General features: G+C 43.1%; 1 protein-coding gene across 1 annotated transcript; it reads right to left on the reverse strand.

The window, feature by feature from the left end:
* Positions 1–351: 351 nt before the first annotated feature.
* LOC125724017 (ribonuclease inhibitor-like) lies at positions 352–14,065 on the reverse strand. The gene is made up of 6 exons (XM_049000868.1): positions 13,848–14,065; positions 12,030–12,203; positions 3,817–3,990; positions 3,318–3,491; positions 2,896–2,942; positions 352–1,108 (listed from the first exon to the last, which is right to left on the reverse strand). Exons 1-6 carry the CDS (start codon positions 13,862–13,864, stop codon positions 594–596), a joined length of 1,101 nt encoding a protein of 366 aa, XP_048856825.1. The 5' UTR covers positions 13,865–14,065; the 3' UTR covers positions 352–593.
* Between the last annotated feature and the right edge of the window lie 2,361 nt (positions 14,066–16,426).

Raw genomic sequence — 16,426 nt, forward strand, 5'->3', positions numbered from 1 at the left:
TAGGTACTATATATATACACATCTGTAGTATGTGCATGTATACAAACACACACACAGTACCTAAATAGTACTCTTGATTATTCCTTTAAATAGCTATTTTATTAAGCAAATATAAAATTACTTAATAAATTAATAACAATTTTATTTACTTTAATCGAGTGAAGCAGGGCAGTAAAAAGATATAATTTAAAGTTTTTTGTTAAATGGTTATTATATACATTGATTGAGTGTCATTGTGTTGGTTATGTTCAGCTGCAGCAATAAAGTTAATTTATTTAATTTAACCCACCAGACTGTGGTTTCATTATGTTACTCAGTCATGCTTTGGGTGACGCTGAAGCAGGACATTAATAGGACAGAACAGAAAGACTTTATTGTCATTGTACAGGGAGGAAATGCAGTAAATAGGTGTAAATATATAAAATGTACATATACAGGGGAGGGGGAAAGCCCCCCCCATCAGGATTACATTTAGTTATATTTTAGTCAGAGAGAAAAACTTATTTTTGTCAAACATACATTTGAGAGTAAAAAGGATTATAAAGGTTAAAAAGCAGAGATTTGACCTTTTTGCCAGGAGAACCAGCAACACATCACAGTGACACTGAGGAGTTAATAACCCGAAACCCTGGATAGAGGGACTCAGTGAATGAGGAGGTGAGTCTGTACAGGAAAGTCAGTCCATCAGAGGAGACTCTGTAGAAGGACAGAGCACCAGCCCCCCAGTCCAGATACACTCCTACTCTGCGGGAGCCTGAGGGCCGTATGGGTATGAGAGTCTCTTTATCATTGTGACAGACAGAGTAACTGTCATTATAACAGCGCAGACACCATGACTTGTCATTGCATCCAAGCTCACAGTCCCTCCCTCCTTTCCTCCTGATCCCTTTATAAGTGACTCCTATCCGGGCTCCATCTCCATCCCACTCAGCCTCCCAGTAACAGCGGCCAGTCAGACTCTCTCTGCACAGAACTTGGGGGCAGCGATCAAATCTCTCTGGATGATCAGGATATGGCTGCCCTGACCCCCATGTCACCTTCCTGTTCCCCCCTGACAGAGACAGGAGTCTGTTTGCTGTGTTGGGGTCCAGCGTCAGCTGGCAGGAGTCTGTAGGCAGGAGGAAGAATTATTAATACCATCAAGCCGCCTGTACTTTATGTTTCTGTACAATATAAAAACAGCGCAGCTTCCCCGAACGAAGCGGGAACCGAAGTTTATGAAATAGCTCAGGAAATGTCGGACGGCGCGCGACGCCAAAATGCGGCGCGAGCTAAACTAACAGCATAATTACGGGTAAATAAAATTACAAAGCGGCGACATTCATCAGACATATTCATCACAAGCATATTTACCGCAAAACGGCACCAGAGATTAATACTAAAAGTGAGTGTCTTTACTTTAAAATATAACCTTCCTTCGAACCGCACCCCTCTTCACAGCAGCGCTGCCTGCAGACTGAGAGTCCGGCATCGGCGCCGGTTTAGAAGAGAGAGGTAATGAGCATGAACTGATTACATCTGGCTGCGGACTCCGCCAGGAGGGTCTCTACTGTGGGGCTGGAAACTCCACTACTGCCCGGACACGACGCTACTAAAGAGAACTCAGTAGGCTGGATTATTAAAGCTAGTTCCGATGTTGCGCTGACGTCATCTGCACCGCTATTGTTGAGTCATGTGATTCCGGCGCCCCCTAGTGGTGGTATATCCTACGTCATATGGAGCGATACAATATAATCCTAGTGGAGATGATAATAATAATAACAATAATAATAATAATAATGTACTGTATATTATTGTAATATATTGTTATGGTTTATTATAAGTAATAATAATACTTATATGATGCTATAATTATATATAAAATGTTGAAATGTTTACATTATACAGACACATATATAACATATATATAAATTATATATACAACACAAATTATAATAATACTACAATAATTATTAACAATGATAATAATATCTCTATCCTATACTTTGGCTCTGTCTCTGAAGTTTATAGAACGTCATGTTCGGCCCAGCAGTGGAGGTCATGTGATTCCTGGTCCCACAGTGGAGATCCTCCTAGCAGAGGTGCCCAGTGTTCTGCAGCCAGACCATTCTCCCGGTTTGGGGGAGACTATGGGTGCCATCTTAGGACAAGACTAACGAATCTCAAAAAGATATAAGTAAACTCACCGCTTGTGCATGAAGAACAAATGCAAAGGATTTCTTTGTGAAATCAAACACACAGAACGATATCAGAACATATTTTAACCCTGTTACACTCCCACACAAGGACGATATAAGCACCTATAAAGTATTTGTTTGTACAAAAAAAAGATTAATGAATTAATGATATTCTTGGTGATGCCTGTTTTGTCTGTGGGCGGCGCAGTGGTTAGTGCTGCTGCCTCATGGGAAGAAGGTCCTGGGTTTGGTCCCGTGTCCTTTCCGTGTGGAATTCACACGCTCTGCCCGTGTTCGTGTGGGTTTCCTCCAACGGCCCCAAAGTGTGCAGGCCAGGCTGATTTGCAAGGCTAAATTGTGTGTGTGTGTGTGTGTGTGTGTATGTATGTGTGTGTGTGTGTGTGTGCACACGCCCTGTGGTGTGTTTGCACCTGAGCAGGGTTGGTTCCCGCCTGCCCCCCTTGTTCCTGGATAGGCTCTGGTCCCCCCTGTGACCCCAGTTGGGATTGAATGGTTACGGTCCTGGATGTTTTGTCTGTTTTGTTTTTTCCCTTTGGATTCTGTCTAAACTGTCACACAGAGAAACTCACCTGAACACAAACATGTAAATCCATCTACACACAGTGCAAAAAGCACCACGATCACAACAACTGTGTGAATACAATCATATTAATTGTATTAATGGAATTATTGATAAAAAACATGCAAACACACTTACATTTCTGTACGCCTGGTCTGGTCCTGCACTGTCCACTGTGGTTCACACTATAGGAGAAGCAGAATTTACAGTTTTAGAATTACAATTTAATGATCAGTGGTTATTGTTGACACACCACAGCACACAGTGCACAACAACAAAATGTGTCCTCTGCATTTAACCCATATGTGACATCGTGACATAGCAGGGGGCAGCTAATTCAGCACCCAGGGAGCAGTGCTTGGGGGCGGCACCTTGCTCAGGGAACGTCAGTGGTGTCTTGCTGGTCAGGGATTCCATCCAGCAATCTTTCAATTACAAGTGCGCTTCCCTAACCATTAAGCCATAACATAGTACTGTTGTATCCATTTATTTATTGGTGCCTCTTCTTCACATACATGCATAAGTATCTGTAGCGTGTCAGACACACACTCTGTACTCACTTCAGCTTCTCCAGTTTACAGCTGGGATCCTCCAGTACAGCAGAGAGCAGCTTCACTCCTGAGTCTCCTGGGTGATTGTAGCTGAGATCCAGCTTTCTCAGGTGTGAGGGGTTTGACCTCAGAGCTGAAGCCAGGGAAGAACAGTCTTCTTCTGTGACTCTACAGCCTGACAGCCTGCAGAGAGACAGACAAAAACTCCCCAATAAATAATATCATCTCACAATTAAAATTACTGCTTTTAAGCAAATATATCTGTTCTAATAAATATTTAAATAATTGCAGTTTACAGCATGGAATACTGAGTAATACTGACCTCAGCATCACCCATTTACATTGTGGAATACTTTCTCACTTGTACTGTCAAATACCAGTGGCCTGAGGTTTAACCTGTGTGCCAGTTGCAGTGTCATTGTGAAAGACCAGTTTACCATTTCACCTGACAAATATGACTAACCATGGTATCCCCAGTTTACAGTGTGGAATACCCAGTAATACTGACCTCAGTATCTCCAGTTTACAGTGTGAATCCCCCAGTCCAGCAGAGAGCAGCTTCACTCCTGAATCCTGCAGGTCATTGTGACTCAGGTCCAGCTCTCTCAGGTGTGAGGAGTTTGATCTGAGAGCTGAAGCCAGCACCTCACAGCATTTCTTTGTGAGATTACAGCTGTTCAGCCTGCAAAAGGAGCCCTGTTATTATACAAACAGACCGGTATATATCCTACACATCAGTGATCATAGTGGTACAAAATATCCAGGCTTATTTCAGCATAATAAGAGGGACAGACTACAGTTCAAAGAGAATTGGAGACATAGCAAGGCAGTACCTTAAATAACTACAGTTAGAAAAATTAAACATGATACATTTTTAATGCTGGCCAATCCTCTGATGGTCATCATGTTCCCTGTCATGATGAATACAGTGAACATTTTCATTTCAAAGCACAAATATCCTGAAAGGTTTTGTGTGCAGAATATTCGGGAACTGGATCAATCTACTCAGATGAGTAACTGTTGGAACAACACAGGATCTCCTGTAAATTTACTGTGTATTTTGGCTATTTTTTGCTGTCATATAATCATTGACAGTGGGTAAGTCCATCATGGGATAAAAGCCTATAGTTTTATTCAAACTATACATTTTCATAAGTCATACAGACCATATTCCCAATAATGTTCTGTATGTGTTATATTGCATTATCTTCCAGAGCCAGTTTGAATGAGGGCATGAGTGTGAATATGCTCTAAAATCCATTCAGTCACAGGTTCATTAAAATTTATCAGTTATTTTGCGTAGCTCTCTACGCAGCTCCATCATGCTGTTTAATGATCTTAAAGAGCCAGTTACCCTGAAACTAATATTGGCATAAGTATTTCCATAAAACTCTGACCAGCGCTGTGACACAGTGATCAGCACTACAGCCGACCATCTAGGGTGTCGGGTTCGGTTCCTTAAAGGGCCAGTTACCCTGAGACTCTTTAATATCCGTTGGAATGGTGCCCGATAAATGGTGTGGGTTATATAGACAACTGGCGGATGTTCTGGGGTAGGCCAGGGCTTTTGAAGAGGGATGGTATTCACCCCTCGCGGGCTGGTGCCGACCTCCTGTCTAAAAGCATAGCTCGTAGTCTACAGGTAAATCGCTGACTAACTAGAGCCAAGTCCAGGCGGCAGGCAAACCGGCATAACTAACCGCCTGCTAGTCGCTTAGAGTCATCACCTAGGGTTCATTTTATTGAGACTGTGTCTGCTCCCCGCGTCTTTAATCATGGAGGACTATTCCACCGTGGAGTGTGCCATAATAACTTAAATAAAATCACAATGAATCCGTTACTAGAAAACAGTTGTGATGCAATATTTAAACTTAAACTTGGACTTCTGAATATAAGATCACTGGCCCCTAAAGCACTATTAATAAATGAAATAATTACTGATTTTAGTCTTGGTGCCATATGCCTTACTGAGACCTGGCTTAAACCGGATGAATTCATGGCACTAAATGAATCTACTCCAGCGGAATACAGTTATAAGCATAACCCTCGATGGTGGTGTTGCTGCAATTTTTCAGTCCAACTTAGGAGTGTCTGAGAAATGTGGTGTGAGTTTCAGCACATTTGAAACTCTTGTTCTTAGCCTTGCTGGCTCATCTCTTTGTAGTTCTTCACCCCAAATCACCATTGTTATTGTGTATAGACCGCCTGGGCCGTACAGTGATTTTCTTAAGGAATTTGCTGATTTTTTAACAAACCTGGTGGTCCGTACTGACAAAGCCATTATTGTGGGTGATTTTAACATTCATATGGAGAAGGATAATGATCCTTTAAAAATAGCGTTTGCAGCTATTCTTGACTCTGTAGGTGTATGTCAGAATGTAGTCGGGCCTACTCATGTCTGTAACCATACCCTTGATTTGATCATTAGTCATGGCATCCTGGTAGAACATGTGTCTATTATGCCACAGAGTCCTCTGCTCTCAGATCATTACTTGTTAACATTTGAAATCCAGTATAGTCTCCCGTTGACCACCACTCCCAAGTATAGAATCAGACGTTCTATTAACGCACTAACTACAACAACATTTATGAAACAACTTCCACAGTCCTTCAGCCTTACATGTGAAGCATCGTGTGTAAATGAACTTGAACAGGCAACTTCAAACATGGAAAAATCCCTTCGCAGGACTCTAAATCTTGTAGCTCCATTTAAGAGGATAAAGCATAGCGATAATAAACCTGCCCCCTGGTACTCTGATCATACACGTGTACTCAAACAGGCATCACGCAAGCTACAGCGAAAATGCCGCTCAACTAAAGTAGAAGTTTTCAAATCTGCCTTGAAAGACAGCCTCTCTAAATACAGACAAGCACTAGTGACTGCTCAGTCTGTGTATCTCTCCAGATTAATAGACATGAATAAAACCAATCCTAAATTCCTATTTGAATCCGTGGCTAGGATAACACAGAATTCCTCATTAAACTTGCAAGTCCCACAAGCTCTTAAGAGTGATGACTTTCTTACATTTTTTAATGGTAAAATAACTAAGATTAGACAGACTATCCAGTGCACACCCTTACCTACTTATGGCTGCCAGCCTCCTGCTAGTCTTATGCTTACCAATAATGAGACCTTTGAATCATTCATTCCTATTACACACTCAGAACTTTTGAGCTTAATTTTCTCCTGTAAATCCTCTACTAGTTTTGTAGACCCAATTCCTACAAAATTCTTCAAGGAAATTGCACCACAGATTGGCACTACCGTGTTAAATGTATTAAACTCTTCTCTTAGGCTTGGCTATGTTCCAAAACCTTTTAAAATGGCTGTTATTAGACCCGTCCTAAAGAAACCAAATCTTGAACCCAGAGTTTTAGGAAACTATAGACCTATCTCAAATCTTCCTTTTATTTCAAAGATCATGGAAAAGGTTGTAGTTCATCAGTTGGCCTCTTTCCTACAAAAAAATAATACCAATGAATTATATCAGTCTGGCTTTAGACCAAACCATAGCACAGAAACTGCTCTAGTCAAAGTAATGAATGATTTACTTGTGGCTTCTGACCGTGGCTGTGTATCTCTGTTGGTATTGCTAGATTTAACTGCAGCGTTCGATACTGTGGACCATAATATCCTCTTGGACCGGTTAGAAGGTGTAGTTGGCATTACAGGGACAGCACTTTCTTGGTTCCGCTCATATTTATCTGATCGCTATCAGTATGCCCATGTGAACAATGAATCATCCAAGGCCACAAAAGTTGAATATGGGGTTCCACAGGGATCAGTCCTGGGCCCGCTACTGTTTACCCTATACATGCTACCTCTTGGTGACATTATTAGAAATCATGGTGTTAGGTTTCATTGCTATGCAGATGATACACAGTTGTACATATTTGTTAACCCTAATGATACATCACTGCTATCTCAATTAGAAGATTGTCTATTAGATATCCGGTGCTGGATGGCAAAAAATTTCCTTATGTTAAACACAGAAAAAACAGAAGTTCTGGTAATTGGTCCCAAGGCTGCAAGAAATAAGTTTCACCACCTCAACGTTGGTAGCCTTCCTACACAACCCAACACGGTGGTTAGAAATCTTGCCGTTCTTGTTGATTCAGATGTATGCTATGATGTTTACATAAAAAGTATTACTAGAACTGTGTTTTATCATCTACGGAACATAGCCAAGCTTCGTAAGATGGTCTCATTTAATGATGCAGAAAAACTAATACATGCCTTCGTAAGCTCCAGACTGGATTACTGTAATGCCCTCCTATTGGGTTGCCCGTCTGGATCCTTACATAAACTGCAGATGGTACAGAATGCTGCAGCCAGAGTTCTAACAAACGCTAAAAAATGTGATTATATTACACCGGTCTTATCCTCTCTTCATTGGCTGCCAGGTAAGTCTCAAATTGACTATAAAATACTGCAATTAACTTATAAAGCACTAAATGGCCTTGCACCAGAATACCTTAGTGATCTGCTGACCACATACAACCCTCCACGCTTGCTTCGCTCTCAAGCCTTGGGATACCTGTTAGTACCTAAGGTAGAAAAAGCTACGGCAGGCTGCAGAGCTTTCTCCTACAGAGTTCCTCAGCTATGAAATGGTCTTCCATTGGATGTGCGGGTTTCAGACAGACTCTCAATATTCAAGTCTAGACTAAAAACACACCTGTTTAGTTTAGCTTATAGGGACACTAGTTCTAGCTCTAGCTAACTCCTCACTCCCAGTCAGACCTGTAGTGTGAGGTATAGAGCTGGGTGGGGATCGGTGCCATTGACTTTGGATTAACTGGACTGTCAGTGCTGTCACTCTAGCTTCGCAATCCCTTGTGGAGCTGGAGTGCTGAGATTTCAGGGACTCCCCATGCCTACATTCCCACTTGCCACTCCCTCCTACTGATGCTGCCATAGCCATATCTGCCGGAGCTTGTACATTGGACTTCATATTGCAGTCAGCTAACTGTTAGCACTGCCGATAGCCTCCTCTACTTTGACTAATTGTACATTTTATTTCCCATACTCCTCCTGGGGGGGTGATGCCTGGAGACCTCAATCTATGAAGATGTCCAGCATACCCTACTACATGTGACGTCGCCACCACCAGTGACGTCCCTGCATCCAGCTCGCCCTTCTGCCTGTGTCATCTTCCATGTCTGACTCACTGCCTTACCTCTAGTTGCCTGGTGATTGGAAGAAGACTCGCATTTGGCTTGTCATCTTCCCTGCTTTCCAGTTATTTCCCAAATCTTATGATAGGGAAAATGTGACTTGACTCTTATTTGACTCTCCCTGCCAGCCCCTTTGAGTATGGTCCCTCCCAAGGTTTCTTCCTTCTTGGGAGTTTTTCCTTGCCACTGTCGCCTTTGGCTTGCTCACTGGGGGCTTTGGGTGCGGATGCTGTAAAGCGCTTTGAGACAATGTAATATTGTGATAATGAGCTATACAAAAATAAATTTGTTTGTTGTTGTTTGTATGAGTATTTCCATAAAGCTCTGAGCAGCGATGTGGCTCAGTGATCAGCACAACAGCCGACCATCGAGGGTGTCGGGTTCGGTTCCTTAAAGGGCCAGTTACCCTGAGACTCCTTAATATCTGCATAAGTATTTCCATAAAGCTCTGAGCAGCACTGTGGCTCAGTTATCAGCACTACAGCCGACCATCGAGGGTGTCGGGTTCGGTTCCTTAAAGGGCCAGTTACCCTGAGACTCCTTAATATCTGCATAAGTATTTCCATAAAGCTCTGAGCAGTGCTGTGGCTCAGTGATCAGCACTACAGCCGACCATCTAGGGTGTCGGGTTCAGTTCCTTAAAGGGCCAGTTACCCTGAGACTCTGTAATATCTGCATAAGAATTTCCATAAAGCTCTGAGCAGCGCTGTGACTCAGTGATTAGCACTACAGCCGACCATCTAGGGTGTCGGGTTCAGTTCCTTAAAGGGCCAGTTACACTGAGACTGTAATATCTGCATAAGTATTTCCATAAAGCTATGATCAGCGCTGTGGCTCAGTGATCAGCATTACAGCCGACCATCTAGGATGTCGGGTTCGGTTCCTTAAAGGGCCAGTTACCTTGAGACTCTTTAATATCTGCATAAGCATTTCCATAAAGCTCTCAGCAGCGCTGTGGCTTAGTGATCAGCACTACAGCCGACCATCTAGGGTGTCGGGTTCAGTTCCTTAAAGGGCCAGTTACCCTGAGACTCTAATATCTGCATAAGTATTTCCATAAAGCTCAGAACAGCGCTGTGGCTCAGTGATCAGCACTACAGCCGACCATCTAGGATGTCGGGATCAGTTCCTTAAAGGGCCAGTTACCCTGAGACTGTTTAATAACTGCATAAGTAATTTCATAAAGCTCTAAGCAGCGCTGTGGCTCAGTGATCAGCACTACAGCCGACCATCTAGGGTGTTGGGTTCGGTTCCTTAAAGGGCCAGTTACCTTGTGAACCTTTAATATCTGCATAAGTATTTCCATAAAGCTCTGAGCAGCGCTGTGGCTCAGTGATCAGCACTACAGCCGACCATCTAGGGTGTCGGGTTCAGTCCTTTAAAGAGCCAGTTACCCTGAGACTCTTTAATATCTGCATAAGTATTTCCATAAAGCTCTGAGCAGCACTGTGGCTCAGTGATCAGCACTACACCCGACCATCTAGGGTGTCGGGTTCAGTTCCTTAAAGGGCCAGTTACCCTGAGACTCTGTAATATCTGCATAAGTATTTCCATAAAGCTCTGAGCAGTGCTATGGCTCAGTGATCAGCACTACAGCCGACCATCTAGGATGTCGGAATCAGTTCCTTAAAGGGCTAGTTACCCTGAGACTCTTTAATATCTGCATGAGTATTTCCATAAAGCTCTGAGCAGCGCTGTGGCTCAGTGATCAGCACTACAGCCGACCATCTAGGGTGTCAGGTTCAGTTCCTTAAAGCGACAGTTACCCTGAGAACCTTTAATATCTGCATAAGTATTTCCATAGAGCTCTGAGCAGCGCTGTGGCTCAGTGATCAGCATTACAGCCAACCATCTAGGATGTCGGGTTCAGTTCCTTAAAGGGACAGTTACCCTGAGAACCTTTAATATCTGCATAAGTATTTCTATAAAGCTCTGAGCAGCGCGGTGACTCAGTGATCAGCACTACAGCCAACCATTTAGGATGTCGAGATCAGTTCCTTAAAGGGCCAGTTACCCTGAGACTCTTTAATATCTGCATAAGTAATTTCATAAAACTCTGAGCAGCGCTGTGGCTCAGTGATCAGCACTACAGCCGACCATCTAGGGAGTTGGGTTCGGTTCCTTAAAGGGCCAGTTACCCTGAGACTCTTTAATATCTGCATAAGTATTTCCATAAAGCTCTGAGCAGCGCTGTGGCTCAGTGATCAGCACAACAGCAGACCATCTAGGGTGTCAGGATCAGTTCCTTAAAGGGCCAGTTACCCTGAGACTCTGTAATATCTGCATAAGTATTTCCATAAAGCTCTGAGCAGCGCTGTGGCTCAGTGATCAGCACTACAGCCGACCATCTAGGGTGTCAGGTTCAGTTCCTTAAAGCGACAGTTACCCTGAGAACCTTTAACATCTGCATAAGTATTTCCATGAAGCTCTGAGCAGCGCTGTGGCTCAGTGATCAGCACAACAGCCGACCATCTAGGGTGTCGGGATCAGTTCCTTAAAGGGCCAGTTACCCTGAGACTCTGTAATATCTGCATAAGTATTTCCATAAAGCTCTGAGCAGCGCTGTGGCTCAGTGATCAGCACTACAGCCGACCATCTAGGGTGTCATGATCAGTTCCTTAAAGGGCCAGTTACCCTGAGACTCTGTAATATCTGCATAAGTATTTCCATAAAGTTCTGAGCAGCGCTGTGGCTCAGTGATCAGCACTACAGCCGACCATCTAGGGTGTCAGGTTCAGTTCCTTAAAACGACAGTTACCCTGAGAACCTTTAATATCTGCATAAGTATTTCCATAAAACTCTGAGCAGCGCTGTGGCTCAGTGATCAGCACTACATCCGCCCATCTAGGGTGTCGGGTTCGATTCCTTCCTGGGATATATTTATGTGTGTGTGTGTGTGTGTGTGTGTTTATGTGGGATTTGAATGATGTCCAGAGAAGTTTATGTTTTTTAAATGACTCCTGAATTCCTGATCCTGTCAGTGAAATCATTATTTTCTGCATTTCTCTTCCTGGGAACTTATGAAACCACCAAACCCTAATTGCAGGACTACCAATCCTTTCAGATATGCTTTTAAAAGGAACATTCATTTAAAAGAAATATTTATGAACAGTGATACTTCATTCATCCCCATGGGGAAATTGTCTTTTCACCTCCCATTCTGCTCCATGAGACACACAGAAACACACAGGTGAGAGGAAGTTTGGGGTCACAGCACAGGGTTGGCCAGCATCCAGCGCCCCTGCAGTTATTGGCATTAAGGGATTTGCTCAAGGGCCCAGCGATGACATCACTCTGCCGGCCAGGAGATCTGAACCAGTGACCTTCTACTCAGGGACACAGAGTTCGAACATTCTGTGAAATTCTGGCTCTTGACTGTCCGTCACACAAAGGATGGTGACAGAAACTACATCACTAACTTAAATATGACTAATTTCATATTTCCAATGTGGCTACTTAGAATTACACTTTTAAGTGTAGAATGCCCAGTAATACTGACCTCAGTACCCCAGTTTACAGTGTAGAATACCCAGTAATACTGACCTCAGTATCTCCAGCTTACAGTGTGAATCCCCCAATCCAGCAGAGAGCAGCTTCACTCCTGAATCCTGCAGGTCATTGTGACTCAGGTCCAGCTCTCTCAGATGTGAGGAGTTTGATCTGAGAGCTGAAGCCAGCGGCTCACAGCATTTCTTTGTGAGATTACAGCTGTTCAGCCTGCAAAAGGAGCCCTGTTATTATACACACAAACCGGTATGTATCCTACACATCAGTGGTCATAGTGGTACAAAGTATCCAGACTTATTACACCATAATAAAAGGGACAGACTACAGTTCAAAGAGAACAGGAGACATAGCAAGGCAGTACCTTAAATCACTACAGTTAGAAAATTAAACATGATACATTTTTAATGCTGGCCAGTCCTCTGATGGTCATCATGTTCACTGTCATGATGAATACAGTGAACATTTTCATTTCAAAACACAAATATCCTGAAAGGTTTTGTGTGCAGAATATTCGGGAACTGGATCAATCTACTCAGATGAGTAACTGTTGGAACAACACAGGATCTCCTGTAAATTTACTGTGTATTTTGGCCATTTTTTGCAGTCATATAAACAATGATAGTAAGTAAGTCCATCATGGGTTAAAAGCCTATAGTTTTATTCAAACTATACATTTTCATAAGTCATACAGACCATATTCCCAATAATGATCTGTACCCTGAGACTCTTTAATATCTGCATAATATTTCCATAAAGCTCAGAGCAGCGCTATGACTCAGTGATCAGCACTACAGCCGACCATCTAGGGTGTCGGGTTCAGTTCCTTAAAAGGCCAGTTACCCTGAGACTCTAATATCTGCATAAGTATTACCATAAAGCTCTGAGCAGCGCTGTGGCTCAGTGATCAGCACTACAGCCGACCATCTAGGGTGTCGGGTTCAGTTCCTTAAAGTGACAGTTACCCTGAGAACCTTTAATATCTGCATAAGTATTTCCATAAAGCTCTGAGCAGCGCTGTGGCTCAGTGATCAGCACAACAGCCGACCATCTAGGGTGTTAGGATCAGTTCCTTAAAGGGCCAGTTACCCTGAGACTCTGTAATATCTGCATAAGTATTTCCATAAAGCTCTGAGCAGTGCTGTGGCTCAGTGATCAGCACTACAGCCGACCATCTAGTGTATCGGGATCAGTTCCTTAAAGGGCCAGTTACCCTGAGAACCTTTAATACCTGCATAAGTATTTCCATAAAGCTCTGAGCAGCGCTGTGGCTCAGTGATCAGCACAACAGCCGACCATCTAGGGTGTCATGATCAGTTCCTTAAAGGGCCAGTTACCCTGAGACTCTGTAATATCTGCATAAGTATTTCCATAAAGCTCTGAGCAGCACTGTGGCTCAGTGATCAGCACTACATCCGACCATCTAGGGTGTCAGGTTCAGTTCCTTAAAGCGACAGTTACCCTGAGAACCTTTAATATCTGCATAAGTATTTCCATAAAGCTCTGAGCAGCGCTGTGGCTCAGTGATCAGAACTACATCCGACCATCTAGGGTGTCGGGTTCGATTCCTTCCTGGGATATATATATGTGTGTTTGTGTGTGTGTGTGTGTGTTTATGTGGGATTTGAATGATGTCCAGAGAAGTTTATGTTTTTTAAATGACTCCTGAATTCCTGATCCTGTCAGTGAAATCATTATTTTCTGCATTTCTCTTCCTGGGAACTTATGAAACCACCAAACCCTAATTGCAGAACAAACAAATCCTTTCATATATGCTTTTAAAGGAACATTCATTTAAAAGAAATATTTATGAACAGTGATACTTCATTCATCCCCATGGGGAAATTGTCTTTTCACCTCCCATTCTGCTCCATGAGACACACAGAAACACACAGGTGAGAGGAAGTTTGGGGTCACAGCACAGGGTCGGCCAGCATCCAGCGCCCCTGCAGTTATTGGCATTAAGGGATTTGCTCAAGGGCCCAGCGATGACATCACTCTGCCGGCAAGGAGATCTGAACCAGTGACCTTCTACTCAGGGACACAGAGTTCGAACATTCTGTGAAATTCTGGCTCTTGACTGTCCGTCACACAAAGGATGGTGACAGAAACTACATCACTAACTTAAATATGACTAATTTCATATTTCCAATGTGGCTACTTAGAATTACACTTTTAAGTGTAGAATGCCCAGTAATACTGACCTCAGTACCCCCAGTTTACAGTGTAGAATACCCAGTAATACTGACCTCAGTATCTCCAGCTTACAGTGTGAATCCCCCAATCCAGCAGAGAGCAGCTTCACTCCTGAATCCTGCAGGTCATTGTGACTCAGGTCCAGCTCTCTCAGATGTGAGGAGTTTGATCTGAGAGCTGAAGCCAGCGGCTCAGAGCATTTCTTTGTGAGATTACAGCTGTTCAGCCTGCAAAAGGAGCCCTGTTATTATACACACAAACCGGTATGTATCCTACACATCAGTGGTCATAGTGGTACAAAGTATCCAGACTTATTACACCATAATAAAAGGGACAGACTACAGTTCAAAGAGAACAGGAGACATAGCAAGGCAGTACCTTAAATCACTACAGTTAGAAAAATTAAACATGATACATTTTTAATGCTGGCCAGTCCTCTGATGGTCATCATGTTCACTGTCATGATGAATACAGTGAACATTTTCATTTCAAAACACAAATATCCTGAAAGGTTTTGTGTGCAGAATATTCGGGAACTGGATCAATCTACTCAGATGAGTAACTGTTGGAACAACACAGGATCTCCTGTAAATTTACTGTGTATTTTGGCCATTTTTTGCAGTCATATAAACAATGATAGTAAGTAAGTCCATCATGGGTTAAAAGCCTATAGTTTTATTCAAACTATACATTTTCATAAGTCATACAGACCATATTCCCAATAATGATCTGTACCCTGAGACTCTTTAATATCTGCATAATATTTCCATAAAGCTCAGAGCAGCGCTATGACTCAGTGATCAGCACTACAGCCGACCATCTAGGGTGTCGGGTTCAGTTCCTTAAAAGGCCAGTTACCCTGAGACTCTAATATCTGCATAAGTATTACCATAAAGCTCTGAGCAGCGCTGTGGCTCAGTGATCAGCACTACAGCCGACCATCTAGGGTGTCGGGTTCAGTTCCTTAAAGTGACAGTTACCCTGAGAACCTTTAATATCTGCATAAGTATTTCCATAAAGCTCTGAGCAGCGCTGTGGCTCAGTGATCAGCACAACAGCCGACCATCTAGGGTGTTAGGATCAGTTCCTTAAAGGGCCAGTTACCCTGAGACTCTGTAATATCTGCATAAGTATTTCCATAAAGCTCTGAGCAGTGCTGTGGCTCAGTGATCAGCACTACAGCCGACCATCTAGTGTATCGGGATCAGTTCCTTAAAGGGCCAGTTACCCTGAGAACCTTTAATACCTGCATAAGTATTTCCATAAAGCTCTGAGCAGCGCTGTGGCTCAGTGATCAGCACAACAGCCGACCATCTAGGGTGTCATGATCAGTTCCTTAAAGGGCCAGTTACCCTGAGACTCTGTAATATCTGCATAAGTATTTCCATAAAGCTCTGAGCAGCACTGTGGCTCAGTGATCAGCACTACATCCGACCATCTAGGGTGTCAGGTTCAGTTCCTTAAAGCGACAGTTACCCTGAGAACCTTTAATATCTGCATAAGTATTTCCATAAAGCTCTGAGCAGCGCTGTGGCTCAGTGATCAGAACTACATCCGACCATCTAGGGTGTCGGGTTCGATTCCTTCCTGGGATATATATATGTGTGTTTGTGTGTGTGTGTGTGTGTGTTTATGTGGGATTTGAATGATGTCCAGAGAAGTTTATGTTTTTTAAATGACTCCTGAATTCCTGATCCTGTCAGTGAAATCATTATTTTCTGCATTTCTCTTCCTGGGAACTTATGAAACCACCAAACCCTAATTGCAGAACAAACAAATCCTTTCATATATGCTTTTAAAGGAACATTCATTTAAAAGAAATATTTATGAACAGTGATACTTCATTCATCCCCATGGGGAAATTGTCTTTTCACCTCCCATTCTGCTCCATGAGACACACAGAAACACACAGGTGAGAGGAAGTTTGGGGTCACAGCACAGGGTCGGCCAGCATCCAGCGCCCCTGCAGTTATTGGCATTAAGGGATTTGCTCAAGGGCCCAGCGATGACATCACTCTGCCGGCAAGGAGATCTGAACCAGTGACCTTCTACTCAGGGACACAGAGTTCGAACATTCTGTGAAATTCTGGCTCTTGACTGTCCGTCACACAAAGGATGGTGACAGAAACTACATCACTAACTTAAATATGACTAATTTCATATTTCCAATGTGGCTACTTAGAATTACACTTTTAAGTGTAGAATGCCCAGTAATACTGACCTCAGTACCCCCAGTTTAC

This window comes from Brienomyrus brachyistius, unplaced genomic scaffold (genome assembly GCF_023856365.1).
Source record: "Brienomyrus brachyistius isolate T26 unplaced genomic scaffold, BBRACH_0.4 scaffold53, whole genome shotgun sequence".
Lineage (NCBI taxonomy): Eukaryota > Metazoa > Chordata > Actinopteri > Osteoglossiformes > Mormyridae > Brienomyrus > Brienomyrus brachyistius.